We start from the raw sequence: 26,243 nt of genomic DNA on the forward strand, positions 1-26,243 counted from the left end.
TGAGATGCCATGACATTGTTATAAAGTTACACTAGTGGTAAATAAATTGGGCTTTATTTAGGAAAGTGTATGCCAGAAGGTCTCACAGCTCACATAGTGAGTTTGACTTGAGTTACTGTATTCAGTGAAGGTGTTTTCAGAAAGTTCAAGTAGTTCTTCTTTTTTAAAATGAAAAAAAAAAAACTATATTAAAAGATTTTGCTACAAGCCATTATGTGAAACTTACTGTAGCTTGTTTTTCTATTTGAAATCAAGCCCAATCTTTGCTTTGAGCTGTATATGCAAGTTGTAGCAAAACAAAAATTGTGTAATATTTGCTTATATAAAATATCCTAGGTTTAATTAGGCAGATGATTGGTCCATGTCAATGGATATTGTGAGATGACATCAGGGCCGGCCCGCAGCATAGGCGATATAGGCAAATGCTAAGGGTGCCACTCATCCATAGGGGCGCCAGAATGAGTGAACGAGTGAATTTTTTTAATTTATTTTTTTACATATTTTTTTTTTTTTTATAATAGGCTACTATTTAAAAACCATTAATTCGAAATACTACCAAATAAAGCAAAAAAAAAAAAAAAAAAGTCCGGCTCTTCAATCTTCCCCCGCCCATAGAGTGCTTGAAGTGCGTCAGAAACAGAGCGCGCACACGATCAGTTGTTGGTAATTTGTTGTGTAGCGTGCCCGACGCCGCATCCAATGTAGACAGCACTGCTTTTGTTAACACACAGCTCGTAGAAACGGGCCTGGCAGCTCGCGCCAGTTCTAGACACGGTGAAAGTTTCCTGATTGTGACGGAAGGCCGAATTTACATGACACATTATAAATGAGCATAGTCTGCGATAGATACAGTGCCAAAAAGAAGAGAAGAGGATAAAGACAGAGGTAAAGAGATGTAGTGAAAGAACAATTTATTGCATAGGAGTAAGATACTATAATTTCATGGCAGTTATTTTTACCTTAAACTTAATGTTAGCAGTTGTTCTGAGTCCCCAGACTGTGATTTTGTACAATCATGTCAGTTTTAAGACGCATTTTTTATTATCACTTTTTTTATTAATGTTTTACTCTACAGTTGTGCAGTTTTGGGGGGATACAGTACAGGCCAAAAGTTTGGAAACATTACTATTTTTAATGTTTTTGAAAGAAGTTTTTTCTGCTCATCAAGCCTGTATTTATTTGATCAAAAATACTGAAAAAATGTAATATTGTGATATATTATTACAATTTAAAATAATTTGTTTTCAATTTATTATACTTTAAATTATCATTTATTTCTGTGATGCAAGGCTGAATTTTCAGCATCATTACTCCATTCTTCAGTGTCACATGTGACATCCGGTCTATCACATGATCCTTTAGAAATCATTCTAATATGATGATTTATTATGAGTGTTGGAAACAGTTCTGCTGTAATGTGTGTGTGTGTGTGTGTATATATATATATATATATATATATATATATATATATATATATATATATATGCTAAATCATGAACACAATGACAGGGTGAAATGGGTTGTGATGCATGGGGCGCCAGGTAAAATCTTGCCTAGGGCAGCAAATTGGTCAGGGCCGGCCCTGGATGACATGCTGCTTTGGCACAATGGAGATGTAGTGTTAAAGACTTGTTCATGTCAGTTGTCAAAACTTGTCTTACAAATGACTGAAAACATGTCTGGTAAATCTGTTTTGTGCATTTTGGAAAAACTTTCTGTGGCATGAAAAACTGAAAACGTCCTGAAAGCACTATATGCTGATGTGTTTCTGGTTTGCACATGTTGAAAAAGTTTACCCTCATTATCATGCTGTTTGACTTTCATATACAGTATTTTAGCAGGTCTGCTAATTTATAACTTTTTTGTTTCACAGATAAAGATGTGGAGCCCACATTAAAAGTCAGTAAAGTCACTAGTGTTTCTGTCAAAACCACTGTGACCAAAGGTAGAAACTCTCCACCGTTTCTTCCTTTGTGACAATTATTGGGGACTGGTGAAATAATCAATGGGCTCGCCGGTGGGCACTAACATCCTTAACTCTCAATCCATATGGGCTTTTTTATTTATTTATTTTTTGGATAATCAATTTTACTGCACAGGCAGCCTTTGGTATCGGCTGGAGATTACGGTGATGGGCGTCCTAATATTTCTTCAACCTCATGTAATTCCTGAAACTAATGCAGCTTTCTAGTTCATAGTGTTTGAATAGGTTGGGCTTTGAGGGTTTGGCCTGAGGTCATTCAGCGTGGCCTTGAAGTTTCCAAAAAATTGTCAAGCACAGAACCACCGGGCCTAACTTGATGGTCTTGTGTTTCAGAGCCGGTGGTGGAGGGCCCTGTCTCCGTGGGACGAATAGTAGGCTCAGGTACAGCCTCACTGCAAAGAGTGCACTCTGGTCAACATGAGAACCCCAGCAGGCCTGGTAGTCCTGAGATAATGTCCTTCAATACATTACACACGAAAGACCCTTTCACACCAAATGCAGCACAAAAATGAACAAAAAAATAAGCCAATGAAGTCTTTTTACACTGACAGGGCAGCAAATATTTGTCAAGAGAATAAAGCTAATTTGTGCCAGAACAACAGGTGGAGCTGAATGACAGTGAAACTCACACCGACCAGAATGGATACCTGAATGGTGCCCCGCTGTATGCCTGACAAGTTTCTTGGCACAATAACGGCTGTAATTACTGATGGTTGATGGTGTTTTGTTTGTTTTACACATACCAGTAGCTGCGTAAATGCAGCCTTAGGGCATAAGAGAATGGAAAAACAAAAAATCCTCCCCATCCCCAAACTTTTAAATGGTAGTGCATATGCAATCAATATTACTCTGATCTTTTTGGTCGGTGTGTTTTCATCACCAGATGAAACCAAAAAAAATTTCAACACATGACACAAAATTGTGCAAAAGTTGTGAATAGCTGCATAAGAATCAGTTGTTTTTATTCAAAATTGTGTATGTCACACTTGGTGTGAAAAGGTCTAAAGATACTGTACTTGGGTCATTTTTAGGAAATGTTTTCCCAATCTTATTTGAAAAGGTTGCTACTTTTAAGAAATCACATTTTGCAGGCCCAAAGCATTGGGTCCATAACTACCATAGACCGTGAATTCCATTTATTTACCATCAGTATTCCTGCGCTTTTTACCAACGTAATTTTTTTCAATAACTGAGTTGAATTTGAACAGTGTAAGTGTAAACAAGGAAATGGTAATAAAGTCGCCAAGAGCAACTTATTCAACATATTTAAAATGTGGTCATTAAATAGAAAAAATAATAACAATATGGCTATAGATTAATAGCGACAAATTGCCTCAATTAAGTTAAACATATGGACACTACTGGTGCTCATAACAAATGGCAATCAAAAGAAAACGTTATGCAGCTGTCTATTTTTGTTTATCAGTGATTTATTTTTATTTATTTATTTTTGCATATAACTAATTGTTAACTAATTAATTTTACTTATAAAATTCCTAAATGCGGTTTTGGGAGATCTGCTCTGACAGCAGCTGTTTTAACTCTACCAACATAATTTAAAGGAGTCATACCCTCGTATTACCTTGGATATACCTACTGCTGTATTATAGTCTTTCAGGCCCTTCTAAAAAAGAAAAGTGGGAAAAAAATAAACACAGAGCTCCTCAGACCCTTATCTCTGTAGGCATTTTTGTCTCGCGAGATCTGATGCGATATTTTGGCTGTCGTGGACGGTCATTATAATAATGCAAATGAGGGGCACGTTGATTGGTTGCAGGAAGGAGGGGGGTTGACACCGCAGGTAACGCTTTAGCATATCATTACAAACTGACATCATGGCGCAAGTTGTGAATGAACAAGACCGGCTTCCCGGCCACTGTATAAGTATGAGGCGCCGTTTTAATGCTTAAATCAAACTTCATTCACGCACACATATGAAACACGCTTGCATATATACTAAGTACTAGTCACACATACATGTATATGAACTATCTACGCACATAAAGTTACTCATATGAGACGTGAGCACAGCACACACACACAAATATAAGACGTGAGCACACACACACACACACACAAACTAGATGGGGCCTCATGTAAGCGTTATATAAACAATAAATAAACAATAACCGAATTCATGATGATCTCAGTCATTTGTTTTTTGCAAAGTACGTTAGCAGCCATTCCCCATACCTTGAAGCTAATACTCCCGCCAGAGTTGTGCCTGGACGCGTTCATTGAACGATAGTTCATGAACTCGTTCATATTTTGGGCGAACATGAACTGAACGTACCGCATTACTGCCTGATGAACGTTACTGTGAAGTCGTTCATTCTGGTGTCTGTGAACGCCACGCTCTCTCAGTTTAACTTCGTTCAGTAGGATGCCAGATTTCTATAAAGCCTTCCAGGCGAAAACACACCTAAAACACACCGTAAACCAGCCTTAATATGTAGCGGAAAAAACACCCAATCTGGCAACGCCAGACTCTCTTGTTCAAACTCTCTTGTTGTTTTTCCAGTCATTTCGTTCATTTAAGGGGCTTTAAATGTAACTATTAACTGGCAAATTCCCCGAACACATCAACCTACGCAATCTTGATCATATTCTGAATTAAGAAATCATTATAATGCAGTCAAAAGTCCGTTTTTGCAGTCCGTTTACAGGGAACATAAATAATTACTTCACCTCCAGTCTTTCGTTTATTTGTCTAGTGACAGACGCAATAGCACACAATAGCCGCATTAGCAGTTATGCTGTTTGTTACACACAGTAGAGCAATAAAAACACAGTCTTACCGTTTCAATTGCAGGCAATTTTGTTGGAATGGCGCTTTTCCCGAGCTTCGATGCCAACTTCGCCTGATATTGCCCCAAATTTGTGAAGGATTTCGGCGTACAATGTTTAGCACAAACACGTAACGATAAACCAGTGGAAGGGTTGAAGGAACCGCGTCATTAAAAATGAACTTAATCCACTGGTCTCTGATAGCTAGGTCCGTTCTTGGTAGAGAAAACACATTTACATGTTGATTCTGGCAGTCAACCACAGAGCAACTCACGTGTGCACTAGTTCCAGCGTCTTTCTCGACTGAATATGAGGGGGAGAGGGGAAGGGCGAGCTTCCTGCTGCGGTGTCCATATATGGTATATCCTGCCCCATCTTGACGTCAAGATGGGGAAGAAATCAAAATCTCGTATTTGAGTGCGTAGCACGTGGGCTATTTTACAAACCCTGAGGTAAACAAACGCTTCACTTTTAAATATCGGCTTCCCGGCCAGTGTATAATCGTTAGGCAATCATAACATAAATTGATTCTCGTGGAAAAGTGAAAATTGTGGGTCATGACTCCTTTAAGTATCTTGCCATTCATGTTTATTTCCCAAGCACTAGTATACCCTGCAGATAGCAAGCCAAATTTAACCAATGTTTAAACTCAGTTTACCATACTTAATATCTTAACAGATAAACTATATGGTAAATTTATTTGTGAAATATTGTTACATATAGTTTTATCTTGACTAAAAAAACAAGACAAAATGTTTAATGGTTTACACACCATTTATATGTGTTTGGGAGCAAGTGTAAAATGTATTTATTTTTTATTTATTTTTTTATGTTTGTACCAACTAACATTTAGAAAATTCTGAAAATTCCGATTGTTAAAAAATATCATTCTGCTCATGTTTAATGAATGAGTACTTGGTGTTTTTTCTCCTGCAAAATCCAACTTTACATCCCTGTGAAATTGAAAACAAAGAATTGGGCCACCATCTGAAAGGGTTCAAGACACACCAAGTTAAGACACACTTGGAGGGTCTGTCATAGCGAATGGCCAGTTGCAAGTTGCTGTGAATAATAGCATCTGCTAATTGTTCCTTTTGGTTTCAACAGTGGTCACTTTCTAACCAGTTCCTCCTCTCCATTCTGCAGCATCTTTTTAGAGACTTGAGCATCAGTGGAGTTCTCAAACTCTCCCTTTCCATGCCTTAGTGCCATCTGATAAACAATGCTGATGCTAATGAGAATGTAGCAGCTGAATTAATGTCATGTTTTGATTCACATTTACATGTTCATCAGTCATTTTACTGAGCCCATTATTTCAGTTTGCTTGGTAAATGATTGGTCTTTTGTGAAATTTCTTTTTGTTTTTAGCTGCACTGCTCTGGCTATCACCATAAGCATGCTAAAAAGTCAACCTGTTGAAGAAAAGAAGTAATCTTTCAGAGCAATCTGTTTTGGTTTTTAAAGCTTTTACCTTTTCCCCCACTCACACTTTTGTTTTTTCTCTTCCTCTTTTTTTTTTTTTTTAAGGCTTAGCTACATTGACACCTATGGTCTAATGAAGCCTGCATAGGTGGACAGCTGCTTTTTAACACATTTTCCCAGCTGAACTGTGGAATGTTTTGATCTAATACCGCTGCAGCTTCTACATACACTAAAATCGTAACTATGAGATCTGTATAAATGTTAACATATCATTAACATCTTTAGTTGTCTCAAAATGCACCAGACATGCATTTTGACAGGATGAAGGCATAACAAGAGAGGATCTACAATTATTGATTTATTTTTATTTTTTTTGACCGATGTTATGAGTTAATGGTAATTGTCATATTTCTCTTTGCAGTGTGTGATAAGCAAGGGTTCTTGCTGAATCTGGACACAAAGCTGTAAGTATTCTATATTATACAAATCCTTCCTTATACATTTCACCAATGGATGTAAAACTTAAACCAGTTTCAAAATATATTTTTTTAATCATTTGAATTATTTAATCAATTTATGTAAATATAAATATATGCATGATTTAATGATTTTACCATTTATTTTTCACCACATTACTTATGCTCTAGTTTAGTTGAGTCATCTTTAAATGCAAGGAATTGATTTCTAAAGATACACATTTTATTGCTGTTCCAGAGTAAATTGCCTTTACACAAAAGTTCAATTAGGTTAAATACACTACTTCTTTTTTTTCCACATTGCTGAATTACTCCAGGCATCAGTGTCACATGATTGTTCAGAAATTTAGTGGAAACTTTTCCCTCTTCTTTTCTTCAGGATTCTTTGACGAAAAGAAAGTTCCAAAGAATATCATTTATGTGAAATAGAAAAATGTACTGTCACTTTTAATCAATTTAAGGTGACATTACTGAATTAAAATAATTTTGTTTTAATATTTGTTTTCTTACTGAAACTGCAATCTATCAAGTGGTTGTAAAAGTAATGAAATATAAATAAAAAGAAAATCTAGGGTACTAAGTAGTCTTAAAAGTCTCAAAAGCAATAAAGGCTTTTGGCCTCATTTAGTACCATCAGTGTCTTGTGCAATATATTCCATTGACCTTGTGTGAGGTGTTAAGGTGTGATGTATTATAGGTCTGTGTGTGGTAGGTATATGTTTACATTTCATCTTTGAAGCAGCCAAACTCAGACTCTCACCTCGCCCTAATTTCTCAGTGTTAAGTATCAGAGAAGACATGTCTGTCCACACCATGCACACATACAATAAGCAAAGCCTTCGACAGGTTTAGATTTCATTGACGCTGTGAGCAAAAACTGTCTGTGTGGTGCACTTCATCATTCAGCTGGCATCAATCCACCGTCCTCTCTGCTGCTTAAAGACTCAGAGCTGTCAAGACAACAAAATACGACGCCGTCCCATTGGGCCAACCACTTCATCAAAATGAAGGCTTCAGCAAATAAGTGTCTTGTGGCTTTTATTTTAACTGTTGAAAAGGCGCTTCGTGTGGGACAGTGTGATTTGGTGTTTAAGCCTGTGGCTTTTTTAATCAAGAATTTAATCTCAGAGATCATAGTTTTTTTAATGTTTTACTGTTACTTCAGAATTATTAATTTTATTGCTCAGTTCAGGTGGTTAAAATAAGTACAATGTACTTATTGTGTTCATATTGTATTGCAAAAGACTTTTGCTGCTATTGAGTTGGGATACGGGTAGGTTAGGGACAGGTTTGGTGGTATTGGTAGGTTTATGGATGGGTTAAGGTGTAAAGGATGGGTCAACAGTGTAACTATAAATTAATTACAGATGTAATTACATACAGGTATTTTTAAAATATAAATACAATGTAAAAACATGCATGTACACAATAAGTGCATTGTATCAAATGATTTATTTAAATGTAAATGCATAGTAGTTAAGGCCACCTAATATAAAGTGGGAACAAAAAAAAAATAAATGATTACAGTAAGTCACCTACAATGGAGGCAATAAACATTTAAAATACAGTTTTCTAAACATTACACTATTTATATGGCATAACTCTCTCTAAGCATTGTTTGCATTGAGGCAAACTTCTATCATGCATAACCAGATGTTTATTCATCTAGAAAAGTAGGCAACTTCATAGCTTCGTAGAATAATAAACAGTTTTTATGGAATAATTTGTCTAAGTACTTCACATTTCTGGTTCTAAACAACCCAGAACACTGGCCCTGTTTAGTTCCATTGTAAGCGTGTAACCAGATTTGCCTTTTTCCCCTAAAAAAAACAAAAACTAATGGCCAAGTCAAAATTGTTTTCTGTGCTGTTAACATCATGTCAAAAATGCTGTCTTCTAGAGTGCTTTTTGAGCTTGGAACATTCTTTCAGAACAAAAGTATGAAATAAACAGACTCACTGTTTGTGCAGCCAGCAAAATGTGTTGCATTCCTATTGTTTGACTATTTCATTTATTTAACACATCAGCGCTAAACGGAGTTTCTCAAAAGTAATCCATCACATCCTGCTGTAGATGTCATCCATCATGTGCCAGGCTAGATAAAAACAATATACTTCAGATTCACCATGACCCTTTAGCATAGTTATGCTGCGTGATTTTCCTGTCTAAGTAAAATGAATGCCTTCTCTTTCTTCTCCTCTCTAACTGTCTACAGGCCTCCGGAGTTGGTGTACAAGTATGGAAACCTTAGTGAAGGAGCCTGCAAACCCGCCTATGCAGCAGCCAAAATGAGTTCTATCTATCCAAAGTATGAACAGATTTCTTTATTAACGTAATACACAGGGTTCAACAATAAGCCCCACTGCATTGCAAATTGGAAAATTTTGTTTTATTCTACGATGATGTAGGTAATGTTGAAATATTTAGAATAAACTTGATGTTTTCTCTAACACAAAAAAAATGGTCTAAATGTAAAATAAAGAATTTCTCAAAATGCTGAACCGCAGAAAAACATTCTGATGCTTGCATTGAAGTCTATAATTTGGTTTAATGCTAGATATGTATTTTGAGAAAAGGTATTTCATATTTCAAGGGAAGAATATTTGAAGATGGCAGCTGGGATGGAAGTTTGTTTAGAAGAATACAAAGGGGCTTTGGCTGAATCTTGTGTGCCTTTTTTGAACCTGCTTTTGTTCTGCGAGGCTTTGCGATATTGAGCCAAAAGAATGAAGTACAAACTCTGTGAATTGACAACCTCTTTGTTAAAGAGTTACTGCTTTAGCTCTGATTTACCAAGTTCCTCTTGACACTGTCACTTCTCAGCTACGAAGCCCCTGCGGCCAGTATCATAATATCTCTGACTGAACAGAAATCTGCTTCTCTGATCCTTTAAGTCCTTGTTAATTTGTGACCTGCCACAACAAACAACTACTTTTGCATGCTCGCCAGCTCCACAGTGCGTCTGTTGTAACTCAGTTTGGATGTGGACAGTGAGGAGAAAGCCCTGTCAAGCAGCCACTGTGAATGACCAAACGAGTCATCTTCTTTATTTTGACCGAATCCTCAGAGTGCTCGGCGACCCTCAATGATGTCACGCAGCACTCAGCGACCCTCGGTGGTGGAACTTTCCATCTTTGCTGGCATCCGTGTTCCATTGTTCCCTCATCTTTAGGCTGGCTATTGTTAGCACAAGTACTTTTTCCACTACAGCATGCCCAGCGATGATAAACATTAAGCATCACGGTTTGGTTTGTTCATGGATATTTCTTTCATCGCCATATGATTGTTTAGAAATAGCCTTTCCACCAATCAAGCAAGATTATTTTGGAAAGGATTTGAGAAGCTATCACAAAACAGCAACTATCACACAATAGCAACAGCAATATTTAGTCCAAGTCAGATGGTTGCCCTGGATTGGTTTAAACAAAAACGGACTAAACAAAAATATTAATTTCATGAAATAACTTTTTAAAGAAGAGAATAAAAGACATTTTGACAACAACAGTGACGAGTTTATGTTGCAGATGGTATAGTTTTGGTGTGTCCTTATGTCTCTAGAGTCAGCACAAGCATTAACAGAGCAATGACTGAATTGGTGCCTGAAACTTTTTAACAAGCCCCCAATTAACGGCATATGTGTTAACAGTGTCTACAATGTGCCTCTAATTAACACGTGTGATGGATCAAGCTTCTCAGGGTCTTTGTTTATCTTTTGGGGTCAAAAGGCACTTCTGCCACATCATTACAACACAAATATTTGAGCGTTTTTCTTGTGAGATAAATTATTTATAATGATGTTTAGGATACATTGATTCAGTTGAGATATTTCCAGAATCCTGAACTAAATAACGGTTGAAACGTTTTATTTAAGTTTTGAATGTATAAAATGGAGATGGGTATTGTACAAAAATTAAATTTGAAAATTGCAGTCTGTAACTTTTTGCAATACGTTTGTTTGTTTACATTAGATTAAATGCATAGTGTTTAATGAATAAATAAGTATATAATTTTGAATATTCCTTTATAATATGATAATGTTAATTCATAAAACTTGTAAAACATACAAGTATATGTCGAAAATAACATGAGATTAATACACGTTGAAAAAAGATGTTAGACGTAAAAAAAAAAAAAACACGTCTTTAGCACTAAGACAACATAATTGTGTCCTCATGTTTGGATAAAGAACTTTAAGACTAAAATGTAAGTGTTACGTAGTATCATTTTACTTTTATCCGTGCATTTTCACAATAAATAATTTCGCTGAATAGACAAATATGGATATGAAAAAAAAAATGATGGTCCTGTTAATACCCACTTGTCATGTTAAGAGTGTGATCATTTGGTCAATCACTGGTCTCTCCCTTTAGGAGTTACATTTATTGGGGGATCACAGTGTGTAGGAAACCACCTGAAGCCATGTGATCCCACCCTCTGTTAGTTCACCCTTGGAATCCACTTTATTTTCAACACCTCCACTCCTTTCCAAAATTGTTTGTATTGGACTCTTAAATCAAATGTCTTGGTTGAACTTGAGCGGGCGGTTATGAAAATACAGCCCCCTGTGAGAGATAGCCATGAGGAAATGAGCACAATGTGCACAGGCCTCCTGTTCAGGACCCTTTATGACAAGCAGACGCCTGTCTGTCTTTAATCCTGAAGTTCTCACCCAGTTATTTATAATGTGAGTTAGTCCGCACCCCACAAGCCACAAGTTAATCACAATTTAGTTTTGGCAAGGTCTTGCTTTGTATGCCTTTATCAGGTGATATGGAAAGAGGATCCGATGCAACATTTTTACTTTTCTTCTTGACACTGTCGGACATCCCCTGGCTTTAAGCAATTAGCACATGAAATAGACACAATTTTATCAGAGTCTGTTAATTTACTGCCAATTGTGATCCCATTCATTTTCTAAACTTATTTCCTGACGCTGCTCTTTGACATTCTCTTCAGTTGACATCTTTGTCCTCACTTTCCCCACATATCAGACATTGTTGTAGATTTAGGTGGTTTAAAAGCAACTGGAAGTCTCCATTACTAAAAAGGCTGTGAACTTGTGCTACTCAGTTCTTTGGAAAGAACTGTCGGGAAAGGAGTTATGCCGCCTTTTTCCCCCAAAAAAGGACGACCTGTATTTTAAATGACCCGTGTGTTCTCTTTACTGACCCATGATTAGTCTTTTGAGTTTTCTTAAGGGGGCCTAATTTTTTCTCAAACCTTCTGTACCCCTCGACAAGCCCTCCTTGTTAGTCATCCCCCCATCCCAGACCAATCTACTGCAATTTTCTAACTTAATCATAAAAGACCTGAGAGAAAAAAAAAATAGAAAAATGATCCAATAACCTCATGTTTGTAAATGAATAATGAGCCTGCTGAATTGGGAGGGTCAAAAAAATAGACATCCATCGTGTAGCCACACTTCCAGAGGCAGAAAAGAGGCATGTTTGTAGAAAATCCATTTGCTGTCTGAGACTAACTCTGGTCTTATTAAATTGAATCATTAAATGACCCCTGAAAGGGTCTAGTTTTTGAAAAATGCTGTGACTTGATGGCTTCTGAACGTTCCTACGGCCTACTGGCACCTTTGAGCGACTCAGTGTTCCACTTCCTGGAGATTTCCCATTTGGATTGCTTTAAATGTTGTAGGAATGCCATTTGGTAGCAGACAGAGTAGATAAGAAATGACAGTGAGGATCTGCGGGTCAGAGGCGCACGCATTCATCGTTGCATTTGCACATCTAGCCTTAAGAGAGGAGTGTGCTGGGAAATGGCCTCCGGGTAGGGTATCCCCTGACTCCTCTTGAGTAGGGGTGACCGGAGGCCTGGCTTTGTGATTGATTGGTGCTGGTTCAGCCACACTGTTTTAAACTTTAACCACAGGTCAAAGCAGAGACGAAGTGAGACGTCTCACAGACAAAAGCCCCTTTTGACTCCCCACCTCCTGATGTCCGGGAAGTGAATGTGTTGTTTGGCTATATGTTATTAGCTCTTTTGATATTTAACTGACATGTTGCTATGGAGACATTTTTGGTACTGTGCAAAATTTGCTAAATGAATAATATAATTTAAAATAGAATTTATGTGAAAAATATAGTTATTATTCTGAATGTTAGTTGTCCTTCATAGAATTCATTATATTATATTTATTATGCTTTTGCAGGTTTAGTAAGCCAGCTTCCATGTTTCTGGACCGAAACTTTAAGCGACTTGCAAAAGTTACAAACTTTTTACCTCCATTTGGATTCAAAACACAAGGTATGTATCCATTTTAAAATTAATTTATCGCAGACTTTGGGCTAGATTTACTAAACAGGGCAAATTAAGCATTAGAGCGCCAGATGGGAGCGAAAAATTCTGCGGGTGATTTACTAACAATGCACAAGAACACAGACTCAGCCTTCCATATAGTCCAGCGCAATCTACCAAGAGCATCGCAAATTACCGCCTGCTTTAAAACATGCTTTTTTGGAGGCATTAAATAATGGCGCAAATACCATTAATTTGACAAGTGCAAATGTTAGTAAATCGCATTGCGGGATTCATTTTAATCCTGTCCTACCATAAATTTTGTGTCTGAAAAGGAAACTCCTACAAATGCATATTCAATAAGGTCAAGGTCAGGCGCAAAATAACTGTTCATGCCTTTTCAGTGCTAATTCTTCACTGGGCATCTTCAGTAAATCCTGACAGTAGTCTTTCAACGGCAAATGACGGTTTCCACTGGCTCAAGCTGTTAGTAAATCTGGCCCTTTGCCCCTTAACAACAAAATGTTGACCAAATGTTTTCTTATTTCCAGAAATGAATGAACAAATTATTTTAATGAATACTTAAAAAAACAAAACAAAAAGGTTTAAATCAGTCTGTAGCTCTTTTTTTGGGGACTACACGGGATAGATTTTTTTTTCTCTAGTCCTGCTTTCACAATTTTCTAAATAAATTAATTAATTAATTAAAATTATATTTTGTCCACTACTTTAAAATTTTGTCCTGTTCCCACCAACATAAGCATACAGTACAGACTATATGGTTTTTTTCCACCTCTCTTCTAAAATATAGTCTCACTTCGGTGTGTCAGAGTATTTCCACACACAGTGGGAATACTAAAAGTTAAAACATTTTTTTTTTTTATAAAAAAAATTGTTTGTCATTTAGTCATACTGTATGTGACACATTTGCATAGACTGTGCTATTTCAGTTTACCATTGGTTGATTGCCAAATTAAAATGTCAGAGGGGACAATAAAATAATTAAATATGATTTAGTTTCCTTTTTTTATGTTCAAGTTTTATTTTGGTTTTATGTTTTTGTTCCTTGAACCATTTCAGAGCATGGTTTGATAGACAATAATGCACTGGTCCCAAATATTATTCTCATGATTAAATCCAAATGATTTAATCTGTTGGGATGCATGTTTCTTTAGCTTTAGGATGCCAATCTCTTATTATGTTTAAGCATAGCACCGCAGGTTCAGGAGTGACTTTGAAATTTCAGTAATGTGAGGGCAAACCTCTGTAGTGTGTACGTGGCCAGATGCATTGCACAGTATGGCAGACATTTATGTACTTCAGTGATGTGGGGGTTTATTCCATTCAACAGAGAACAAGAACTTCATTCTACTGAGCTTTGTGAATGTATCAAAGAGAATGAGACCTTTGGAAAAGACCTCTAGATAAGGCAACGGTTTCTTGAAACCAATTGGTTGTTAATGTAATCCACCGTTGTCTGCTTGAAGCCTTTTTTTCCCCTCTATCTGAAAAGATGATTACATCTTAGATTTCAGCACATTGTCAAATGTTCCAGCACTTGAGGGCAGCGGGCACATAAGGGTACCTTGAATGTAACCTTTGTGTTCAGTTAAGGCCTGCCGTGTCCACACACATGAAGACTTTCAAAAGAGCAGGTCCCATGTTTACATTACACCTGGTTTTTGTTTGCTGCATGGATCGTGAGCCTAGCGTGACTTCACTTTTAACTTTATTCATTTGGAAAGGTTGATACGTGTGGCTCTTGAATAGAGCTTGACAAAGGTTCTCAAGTTGTGGGCCAGAAGGGCATAAAAATAGATGTCTTATTTCTGCACTACCAATTCCAATATAAGCTATCTCTGTGGCCACCTACGACTTTGTGATTTCTGCTCTTGATTACGTCGCCCTCAGTGGAAAACATCCAGTCAAAGCATTGCAGATGGTCCGTAGGGTAATCCCAACGGCCTTTACAGATGGTAGAACTAAATACCTCAAAGGAGAATAAACCATTAGGGCTGTTTTGACTGTAAGTTTGGCCTTTTAAGTGCCTTACAGTATTAAGTAGCCTCTTAAATGTCTTCAGTGACTCAGGATTAATTGTCACTCTCAGCTACTTTAGTGAAGTTCATCTAATACTCGCGATGAATTATACTGAAATAGTTTATGAGCGTGTTCAATCAGTAAAAATGCTTTTTGACAAACATTGCGTGAAAGAAATGTCATTATGTGACTTGAAGTCTCAGAAGTCACACTCCAGATGGTTTTGTGATATAGCCCCTAAAAGTATTTGCATCGAACCAGACCGTTTCTACTTTATTTCAGAGTGTGATTTTTCCCCTTGCCAAAACAGTGTATGTTTAAGATGAGGGGCTCATTTGTTTAAACTGCCAAGAGTTATACTTGGCTGAAATGTTTATGCCGTTTATCTTAAAACAATTAGAAACTATTGGTCTTCCCATTTCTTTGCAAAATGTTGAGATATATATATGTATAGATATATATATATTTTGTGTGGTCCTGCCACTGTTTATGTAGTCCATGGTGATGCTTGATGTGAGCCGTCGGCGCTTTGTCCAAACAATGACGGCTACTCCCTGATGCTTTTGAATCATTAAGGTTACAGTTTAGGGTCAATACAACTTTTAAGCTCTTATGTTATCTTTTGCAGTACACCGACTGTTGTGTTTACGGAGGGCAAATCAATTTACAGAAGGATTTCACATGCGGTATTGTTGAAATCACAAGCATTTGCTTCAAAACACAGGACTACATCGGTACATCCTATTATGTTTGCCTCCCAATAACATAGTGTCTATGCCAATAAAAAAGATAATCTCACATGTGAGCTCATTGTTGTCAGAAACAGTAATGGCAGTCATTAGGGTAGATGCTTTCAAACCACCAGAAAAAAATAAAAAATTATGTACAGATGTACATTTGGTGCCTTACACGTACTGCAAAGTGCCTTTCAGACCTCCCAAAGTGTTTCCTTTCGTGTTATGACTTCTTGACTTTTGTTCATTGGATTATAGTTAGGGTCAAAAAGGTATGATGGGAAAATGGGCGAGGGTGTGCACATTTCACCTCATTGAATTAGCTCTTTTCCAAACTGTTTTCCTGTCTTTGAACTTTTATAGTATGCATACTGATGCTTTTAGGCATCTCAATGGGTCACGCTTATGCACCCTTACTAGGAAATCCAGTGTCTTCACAGATATCAGGTGACATAATGTGTGGCAGCCATGAATGCCTGCAAGGGTATCGGAGGAATGATCGCTATGACCAAACAGCTCTGTGAATTTTCTGAAAGTCTCTGGGCACAGGAATTTTATTTGTTTGCAAATGACATTCCACTTTTACAGAAACTTTTAAGTGTCAGTAACCTATTTTCATTTGCTAATACAGCTTCCAGGAGTGAATAACACAATCATGCTCCTCCATCAGACCACCAGGAGTGTGGATGATTAATGAAGAAAATCATTTGATTCAGATCAGAGCCATAACCATCTAGAGGTGTTTTTGTTTCATCCCTTTGTTCTTTCTTGTTATCTTTCTACAGAAAGAATCATAGATGTTATATTAACTGCCACAAAGAATTATGGACTGGGTCCAGATATAGATGGGTAAGACTTTTGAAATGCATCATTACAAATTCTTTTGCCAGGTCCGTGTTCAAGAGTTCTGCTCATTTTTATATACAGTCGTGGTCCACAGTTTTGAGAATTCCATAAATATTAGTTTTCAAAAAGTTTGCTGCTAAACTGCTTTTAGATCTTTGTTTCAGTTGTTTCTGTGATGTACTGAAATATAATTACAAGCACTTCATACGTTTCAAAGGCTTTTATCGACAATTACATGACATATATGCAAAGAGTCAGTATTTGCAGTGTTGGCCCTTCTTTTTCAGGACCTCTGCAATTCGACTGGGCATGCTCTGTCAACTTCTGGGCCAAATCCTGACTGATAGCAACCCATTCTTTCATAATCACTTCTTGGAGTTTGTCAGAATTAGTGGGTTTTTGTTTGTCCACCCGCCTCTTGAGGTTTGACCACAAGTTCTCAATGGGATTAAGATCTGGGGAGTTTCCAGGCCATGGATCCAAAATTTCAACATTCTGGTCCCCGAGCCACTTAGTTATCACTTTTGCCTTATGGCACGGTGGTCCATCGTGCTGGAAAATGCATTGTTCTTCACCAAACTGTTGTGGGATTGTTTGAAGAAGTTGCTGTTGGAGGGTGTTTTGGTACCATTCTTTATTCATGGCTGTGTTTTTGGGCAGAATTGTGAGTGAAAGGGGCTTCATCGGAGAATATGACTTTGCCCCAGTCCTCAGCAGTCCATTCACTATACTTTCTGCAGAAGATCAATCTGTCCCTGATGTTTTTTTTGGAGAGAAGTGGCTTCTTTGCTGCCCTTCTTGACACCAGGCCATCTTCCAGAAGTCTTGGCCTCACTGTGCGTGCAGATGCGCTCACACCTGCCTGCTGCCATTCCTGAGCAAGCTCTGCACTGGTGGCACTCTGATCCCGCAGCTGAATCCTCTTTAGGAGACGATCCTGGCGCTTGCTGGACTTTCTTGGACGCCCTGAAGCCTTCTTTACAAGAATTGAACCTCTTTCCTGGAAGTTCTTGATGATCCTATAAATTGTTGATTTAGGTGCAATCTTAGTAGCCACAATATCCTTGCCTGTGAAGCCATTTTTATGCAACGCAATGATGGCTGCACGCGTTTCTTTGCAGTTCACCATGGTTAACAATGGAAGAACAATGATTTCAAGCATCACCCTCCTTTTAACATGTCAAGTCTGCCATTCTTACCCAATCAGCCTGACATAATGATCTCCAGCCTTGTGCTCGTCAACACTCACCTGAGTTAACAAGACGATTACTGAAATGATCTCAGCAGGTCCTTTAATGACAGCAATGAAATGCAGTGGAAAGGTTTTTTTGGGATTAAGTAAATTTTCATGGCAAAGAAGGACTATGCAATTCATCTGATCACTCTTCATAACATTCTGGAGTATATGCAAATTGCTATTATAAAAACTTAAGCAGCAACTTTTCCAATTTCCAATATTTATGTAATTCTCAAAACTTTTGGCCACGACTGTACACTATCATGCAAAAGTCTGGGGTTGTTACAATTATTTTAATTTATTCATTCATTTTTATCTTTATTTATTTATTTTTATTTTTTGGAAAGCCTTCATCAAGGCAACAACAGTAATATTGTGAAATACACATATTACGGGTTATATATTACAATGCAATATAATTGAGTTCTATTTTAATGCTAATGTAACTTATTCCTGTTATGGCAAATTGTCACATTCTTTGATAAATAGAAAATTGACAAGGACAGCATTTATTGAAATAGCAATCTAACCAGTTTACGTAATGCTGTGGCCTAACAATATTTCAGATGAAGTTACACGTCAGAAATACATTTAGTAATATTATTTCCAAAGTCTTTACGGTCACTTTTGATCAATTTAAAACATATTTGCTTTAAAAAAGAAACACTGACCCCAAACTTTTGAGAAGCAGTGTATGTATATGTGTGTATAATTTAATGTTCATCAAGCATAAAACATTCTAAACATTCTTTTTGTCTCTCATTGTCATTGTTTGCATAATGCATGTATTTTTTTTATTACCTGACCTATGCAATATAGACTATATCAGATTAAGCTTGTCATTTTTTTTATATACTGAATATGGTTGTAAAGATGTATATGCAATTTTGTTCTCTTTGCAGTTTGAGTTGTAAAAGATGTATAATAGTAGGTAATGGCGGTATCCTTAGCAACAAGTCTTTAGGATCCCGCATCGATGAATATGATGTTGTGATAAGGTGAGTGTCCTCAAAGGCACCTTGTTCTCCCTTTTTAATGACCAAATCAATAAATTGAACAAACAAAAGGACTTTAGACACACATGCAACTGATTTGCACTGATTCTCTGTATATTTATTCTTTAGACTCAACGAGGCCCCAGTGAGTGGTTACACCAGGGATGTGGGTACTAAGACCACCCTGAGGATAACCTATCCCGAAGGGGCCATCCAGAAGCCCGAGCGCTATGAGAAAGATTCCCTCTTTGTCTTTTCTGCTTTCAAACCTCTCGACTTTAAATGGTTGAGACAGATGGTCTTCAAAGAGAAACCGGTAAGACATACTGCAGTAGTAGGTGACTATACTGTCTAAAAAAAAATTCTGTTTTTACAGGCTCTAGTTTTGAAGCAGAATGATGCCAGTAGTTTTCATAGGCCCATTTCTAGTTCAGCCTGCTCCTGTGCTGAATTTTTTCAACTTCATAGTTGAAGTCATTCATGAATTTAGAGTAATTTTAATATTGCCCTCCAACAAAATGTATTGTATTGAAATTTTTTGTGGTTAAAGGATTTTGATTAGGAATAGTTATTGAAGGACTTATTGTTCAAGGACTTTGTCTCGTTTTTAGCGACTGGTAAAACATTCTCCTTCCAGGTTTGACTGACATCTAGTGAATTAGCCTCTTAATCAGAAGGGTCGCCCCGTCTGAATGAGCTCTCTCTTATCTCACACAGTTTTAATGACTCTGCCTCCATCCTATTTCTTATCACACAAAGAGCAAGCATAAGCACTCTGTTCTTCTCTGAAGTCAGTTGACTCGGCTACTCAAGGACGTGTTTTTTTTTTTTTTTTTTTTACTTTTCCAGTCGTCTGTCATGTAATCATGGTCAAGGCATTTGGTCAGAATGTGTGGCTTCTCCTATAATCTGCCTTTTCCATTATACTTGTATTCCTCTGCTGCACACCTGTTTGCGAATCTGGCAAAAACGTGCCTCAGGAGTTCCCGTCCAGCACAGCTGCTGGGCTTTCAGGGGACTGGTGCTGGATTTGTTTTACAGGGTGACATTTGTCAATGTGCAAGAGACTCGGCAGAGGAAGAAAAATAGAGAGCTATTTGATTACTCCCCTCCGGCCCTTGAAAAGAGCCAGTTTTGTCTGAACATCTGATCTTAACAAGCTGGACAGTGGAAAGTGCTCAGATAATTGATCTGCCCTCTGGCTTCTGATACATTGGCTTTGATGTCATGGAAGGAAGAATTTCCTTTACCAAATCAAGGGTCAAGAAAGCTCCAGTGTGTCTTCCATAATGTTAGAAACCACGTTCAGAGGATGATGACTGAAAAAACTGCAGTATTAGGTAACTAAATAGGTTTTTTTAATTAGAAAGCGGAAAATGTAACTTTAATGCTATACTGGAATCTATTAGGTAGGTTCCTGGTTGTAAAAATGGTTGTAAATGGGCAATGTTTAGACAGCCAAGTTAATGCAGGAATATTCCAGATACCTGACATAACTACTTGCTAATAAAAAAGATAAGCATAACTCCTTCCATTGGTTATATAAATGTTTGTTATGTAACACATCCCTCACTATTTACGTTTACTTTCACACCATAAATATGTTAGTGCCACGTTTACATCACTGTTTTAGTGGCATATTCTTAACACACACACACAAACACACATACACACTGCCGCTCAAAAGTTTGGGATCAGTAGGGTTTTTATTGTCTTTTTAAAGAAGTCATATAGGGTCATATGATGTGATTTCAATTTTTCCTTCCTCTTTGGAGTGTTACAAGAGATATTCTTTATAAAAGTCAACCACGCCTACCAAAAATGGCTCATTCTAACACGCCCCCACATGTCTACATCATGATGTGGGAAGATTGGCATAAGGTCGCCCAAACATTCAAACAAAGAAGGCATAACATTTATTCTCACTGTTGCCACCGCGGCCATGTTGTGGAGATGCTATGTGCTTTGTTGTGAAAGTGAAACTACTTTGTTTGGCTTTCAAAAAGAGGACACTACTGGAAATCAGTAGTTCAACATTGTTCTGGAAGAGTTAAACCCAAATATTCAGATGTGTGCAGCGCATTTCGCAGAGGATGAGGACAGTTTCCTGTGAGAGTAACCTTCAGTCATTGATTATGAATTAGCATGTTGGAATGATTTCTGAAGGATCATGGGTGACACTGAAGACTGGAGTAATGATACTGAAATTTACCTTTTATCACAGGAATAAATTATATTTCAAAGTACATTCACATAGAAAACAGTTACTTTAAATTGTAAAAATCTTTCACAATATTACTGTTTTTGTTTTGTTTTTTCTGTATTTTTATCAAATTAATGCAACCTTGATGAGCAGAAGAGACTTATTTTAAAAACATTTCAAATCTTACTGATCCCAAACTTTTGAGTGGTAGTTAATAAGATTATTATTAACCATACAGCAGTATATTTTAGCAGCAGTTTTTAATTTAGTCTTAGTCTTACTCATATGTACATTTTAGATATCGTATTTAGTCAACCTTTTCCTGTTTTTGCTTAGTCAAGTTTTAGTCAGGTTTAAGTCAAATTTTCTCCATGCTGTATAATGGTTAGACTGATCAAAATTATTTTGGCTCAAAATTATAATCGTAACGATTGTTTTCATTTGAAAAATTGCTCTTTCACCAGTACACAAATCAATATAATGTGGACTCGAATATAATGTGTACTGATTTTTTAGTGTACTGATTGATTATAGGCTTTTTATAATATAAATTTATAGAAAGACTTATGCAATCTCTCGGTCTATATTGTGAAAACTGCTTAAATGAAAAATATAACTAATTCTGAATTGCAAAAGCTTATTTCTTTATCTGTTAAAACAACAGCAGTTGAGTAAATGCATTTATTCAGCGATCACAATTGAAAAACAATACAATGGAGATCTCTTGAACGAACACAGACAGGCTGAGTGACATTTTAATTTAGATCGCTAAACTCCAGCTTGATTGTCGGTATTTTCAGATCACTTCTGCAATGAGAAGCGGGTGCGTGCACATGGTTGCCAGATTGCTTCAAATAAGCAAAACACCAGGCAAAAAATGTACCCTTTTACTGGCGAAGCTTTGATTTAAGGGAATTTGAACTTTTGAAATCTGGCAACTGCACACATGAAAGCTTGCATAGTAGAGGCGTGTAGAGCAGTCTGCAATAACATTTAGTCTCTTTTTTTTGACGAAAAAAAAAAAAGATTTTTGGTAAAGTTTTTATCTTTTTGAATACATTTTAGTCTCATCCTTTTTCGTTAATGAAATTATATGTTGGTATAGTCTTAGTTATCGTTTATTAACCTTATTGTCGTCTCGTCTAAGTCATGGTAAAAAAGTTCGTCAACAAGCATTTTTCGTCATAGTTTTCGTAACGAAATTAACACTACACTGTGCTTTGTTTTTCTGGAACAGATTTTTTTTTCTGGAATCTCTGTATGTGGCTTTTTATACCTCTCTAAATAATGTGGCTATTTGTAGAAGAGCAATCACACTAATACGTTTTTTGCCTGATGGACTATAAAAAACCCTCTAAGTTTTAGGACGAAGAAAGGACTCGCGCCATATCTAGGAACTGAATATCAGAGACCACCCAGAATACCTTAGCGACCACATTGCAATTCACATAAACCACTAAGAACACCGTAGCAACCGCATAAAAACCCCTGGCAGCGATTTTTGTTCAGACAAGGAGCACTCAGATTTTCTTCAGAAAATGTAAAAATGCAGTTCGTGATTGTTTTTCTTCCTCCGGCAGACAGCCACAGCTGTAAAAGATGTTTATATCTAGCTAGTCTATGTGACCTCCCGTGTATGTATTAAGTTGTAAGAGTATCATGTTTAAAGTGGTTTTTACCGATTGTCACTTGACAAATGAAGCCTATCACTATTGTGAATTCTTACGGATGAAAAACGATGGACTTCTATTCTTCTCTCCTGATCAACGTCATGCTCCAAGAGCCCCTCACATTCCCTCGCTCCCTTCTCAAACAGTTTAACTTTGACTTTGTTTATTTTTAACTGGCAAGTCAAAGGGATGGTATTTTAGGGCCCGATGAAAATCTGACTAAGCATTTATCTAGTTTGCGCGCTCTATACGTACCACAGATGTTTCTTTGAGTAATTTGAGTAATCTCTAAACAACACCAGGCATTCATCGCCATGCTTAATCACACATAATCTTATCAAACACTGTGTCCCTAACAACAGTATACAGTTCATCTCATGTTTGAAAACAAATACATTCCCTGCGGTCCGCTTCCAAGTCTTATTTAGGTCTTGCGACATATCTTTAAAAATATCATTGATGCAATGAAAATTCTGTTGAGTGACTTGTGGTGAAGTTGCTGCTGCTTTACCAAAGTATAAATGGTTCGCTTTAATGGCAGAAACCTCGTGGCGAAATGGAAAACGCTTTGTTTTTGCAAGCAGTGACAGCGATTGAGATCCATTGTGTGGTGACGTCTTTCATTTGGAGATGAACGCATAAAAGCATGTGCGACTGTGTGGGCAGTTGGCTTTAGAAAGGCACGTAGCTTTAGACTTCAGTGTAATCCTCAACTAGCACTGACTCCTCACTCTCTTCATCTCAAACAGTCACACTGATGTAACTTTGAACAGGGGTTGCTTGCCGCTTTGAAGTATTTTTCTCTCTGCTGATCTTTTGTATGCTGTGAACGCTCATGGGTGGAAGGAATGCCAGCCTTTTCAGTTTGTATTGACAGAACAGTAGACTGATGCATTTCCAGCGTTGAAGAACCTTTGCAAATTCCACCTGAATATCCAGCCATGAGGCTTGAGCACTCTTAACAGATACATATTGGAAATCAGCCAAATGTCAGTCAAATTATTACATTTTAACGAAAGATTATGAAGACAAACTCGCATGTGATGGATCTTTCACAGTAAATCAGGAGTGTTCGTTAAAGTTAACATGACATCAAAATTGGCAGTGGATATTTTCCTAATGCATGTCATTGGTCTTAAAGAGGTGAAGCCGGGATTATGTACAGTATTTTTGTAGGCCAAAATCCTATAGTTAATATTTTAGCACGTCTGGTTCCATCGTATTTCTTTACTCTTTTTTTTATTAATGCATGGTCTGTGGTTAACACAAGCTGAAGATATTTTTGTGTTTGACTTATTTCTAAATTAAGTGGCTAAATGGGACTAAAGGGGTGGTTGGGAACATTAAACATTATTGCACCAAAAAGGTAAACTCATCTACTCACTTTTACTAGCTCATTGTGTTTATAATAACACTATAGACAACCAATCTAACTCAAACTCAAAGGTTTTTTTTTCTTTAAATTAGACCGTGGCGTAGACTATAGTCCACATTTAGCTTTTTACTTCTTCCATTTGTGTTTAAAATTGTGTCAATTCATAAGTTGTGTACATCTTTTAAGATTATCATAATGAATGAAACATCAAAGAATCGAAACGTTTGGTGGTCCCACGGCAAATATTTTGCAAATTATCCAAAATTTTGTTTCTTTTGATTTCACCTATTTTAGTCATTCAAAATGGATTACTGCCTCAGAGGTCACTCATATAAAAACATATGCCGGAGCCTTATTTGAAAATTGGCATTGGGCCAGCCGTCATGTGCGATAAGAGCGTACTTAATTAACGAGTCCTGGAGGTCGCTGAGGAGCATGTGGCTCCCACGATAATTATTTTCATTCAGAATACCATTGACTAGGTAATCCTCTGGCTTCTGTCTGAAAGTACTTACCCATCACTTCCTTCTCCCATATGTCTTAATCCCTTATTATTTCAGCCTTACATGGTAAGAGTGAGGCAAGAGTGTGTCACTTATCAGACACCCCTTCATGCTCCTGCTGTTGGCATTTATTGAAGGTACTTTCCATGTGTTAGCGTGTTGCACAGCATTGCCTGTTGTATAACTTATATTTTTTGGTTTAGTATTTAGTAGCTTTATTTGTATGCCGAAATGCAACTCCTGCATGACTTTATCTTTGTGGGTGCCTGTGAAGAGCGTGCCTTTGTTTACTCAAGAAAACTTCAGGAAAGGTGACTCATGGCACGTTTGCAAAACCTTAAAGGTATAGTTCACCCAAAACTTTTGTTTGCCGTTTACTCATCCTGGGGAATTCAAAAACAGTTGAGCTGTTCAATATAATGAAACGAAAGATGGCCAAAAATATCAAAAAGCAACATAGGAGTGTAATAGTAATACTAGTATTTGTTTAGTATAATCCAAGTCTTCTGAACCCATATGATAGCTTTGTGTGAGAAACAAATGTTTCTCTAATTCACCCTACCTGGCATTCATGAAAGAAATAGCGGTGACCTGATTCATGAATGAGTCATTCTATGCAATGAATCAGTAGATCCAGTTCACAAAACTGCTCTAAATGATTCATTCATTGATTTTACAGCCCACTAGAGGGGAAGATTATGAGAGGAATAATAATGCATAATGAATAATAATCAGGGAATTAATAATAATACCTTCTTTATGAAGCCTGAAACAGGTTTTGTGAGACGTTTCATTATTCATCAGAATTATTTTCCGATGTTTGATTATTGAGAGTCAGCACTTTAGAACTCTTTGTGGCTTGAAAGAGAGTCCGCATATTCAAGCCCTTTGTAGTGGTGTTTCTGTAGAAACCTGTCTGTTTTTCGAGTTTGATGCAGGTGTCGTCTCTCCCTTTGACCCAGTGGGGCAGCAAGCCAGGGATTGACAAGGGGACATGTGGATGTTTGCCTCTGAACATGCCAACAGTCAGGCTTTCATCCTCCAAATCAGCCTAAAAGTCACTTATGTTGAAGATATGAGGTAATATAAAGGTAAAAATAAAAATGGTACGTCAATCCAGACCAGTCCACTTATGCTTAGGGTAGACTCAGTCACTAATAACCACCCATGAACCAGGCCATTTGTCGACTTGACTGACTGACTTTTTTACTGGATGAGCCAGACTGTTAGGTTAGTAGCATCAAAAATAACACATTTTGTTGAAGGAACTTTGTTAAATAGATCTCTACAAACACAACGGTTTCTGTTTTGATTTATTTTTTATAATTGTTTTGCTTAAACTGTGCTATTTGGGGGCTTATTTAAGTTAAACATAGCACATAATGATATATATATATATATATATATATATATATATATATATATATATATATATATATATATATATATATATATATATATACATCAATATATATCAGTTTAACTGTCTGATAAGCAATGAGGCCATGATTTGCATGAGGTCTTATTTCCTCATGTTCAAAGCTCTGGCCACATGAGGCTATATACTTAGGACCACATTTTCCCTTTAAACACCCTATTTGGTTTTTAATTGCCTTCTACTAACAAGCTTTTTCTTAAGCCTGTGTGATTGAATCAGTTGATCCAATTGTCCTGTTTGCTGTTTTCAGAACTGTAAAGATGCAGATCTCATACACAGGATGA

At 37.0% G+C, this 26,243-nt stretch overlaps 1 protein-coding gene across 4 annotated transcripts in view; it reads left to right on the top strand.

Annotated features, from left to right (window-relative positions):
• Window positions 1-26,243, top strand: part of st3gal3b (ST3 beta-galactoside alpha-2,3-sialyltransferase 3b) — a 56,144-nt gene that overhangs the window by 13,157 nt on the left and 16,744 nt on the right. The window contains exons 3-10 of one of the 4 annotated variants that reach the window (XM_059502196.1): window positions 1,874-1,945; window positions 2,318-2,422; window positions 6,615-6,657; window positions 8,885-8,977; window positions 12,833-12,927; window positions 16,478-16,541; window positions 18,678-18,773; window positions 18,900-19,086. In XM_059502196.1, coding sequence (XP_059358179.1) covers window positions 1,874-1,945; window positions 2,318-2,422; window positions 6,615-6,657; window positions 8,885-8,977; window positions 12,833-12,927; window positions 16,478-16,541; window positions 18,678-18,773; window positions 18,900-19,086 — 755 coding nt within the window. The remainder of the gene's footprint in view (window positions 1-1,873; window positions 1,946-2,317; window positions 2,423-6,614; window positions 6,658-8,884; window positions 8,978-12,832; window positions 12,928-16,477; window positions 16,542-18,677; window positions 18,774-18,899; window positions 19,087-26,243) is intronic. The other 3 variants (XM_059502197.1, XM_059502198.1, XM_059502199.1) reach the window with 3 other exon arrangements.

Source organism: Carassius carassius, chromosome 20 (genome assembly GCF_963082965.1).
Source record: "Carassius carassius chromosome 20, fCarCar2.1, whole genome shotgun sequence".
NCBI classification, from domain to species: domain Eukaryota; kingdom Metazoa; phylum Chordata; class Actinopteri; order Cypriniformes; family Cyprinidae; genus Carassius; species Carassius carassius.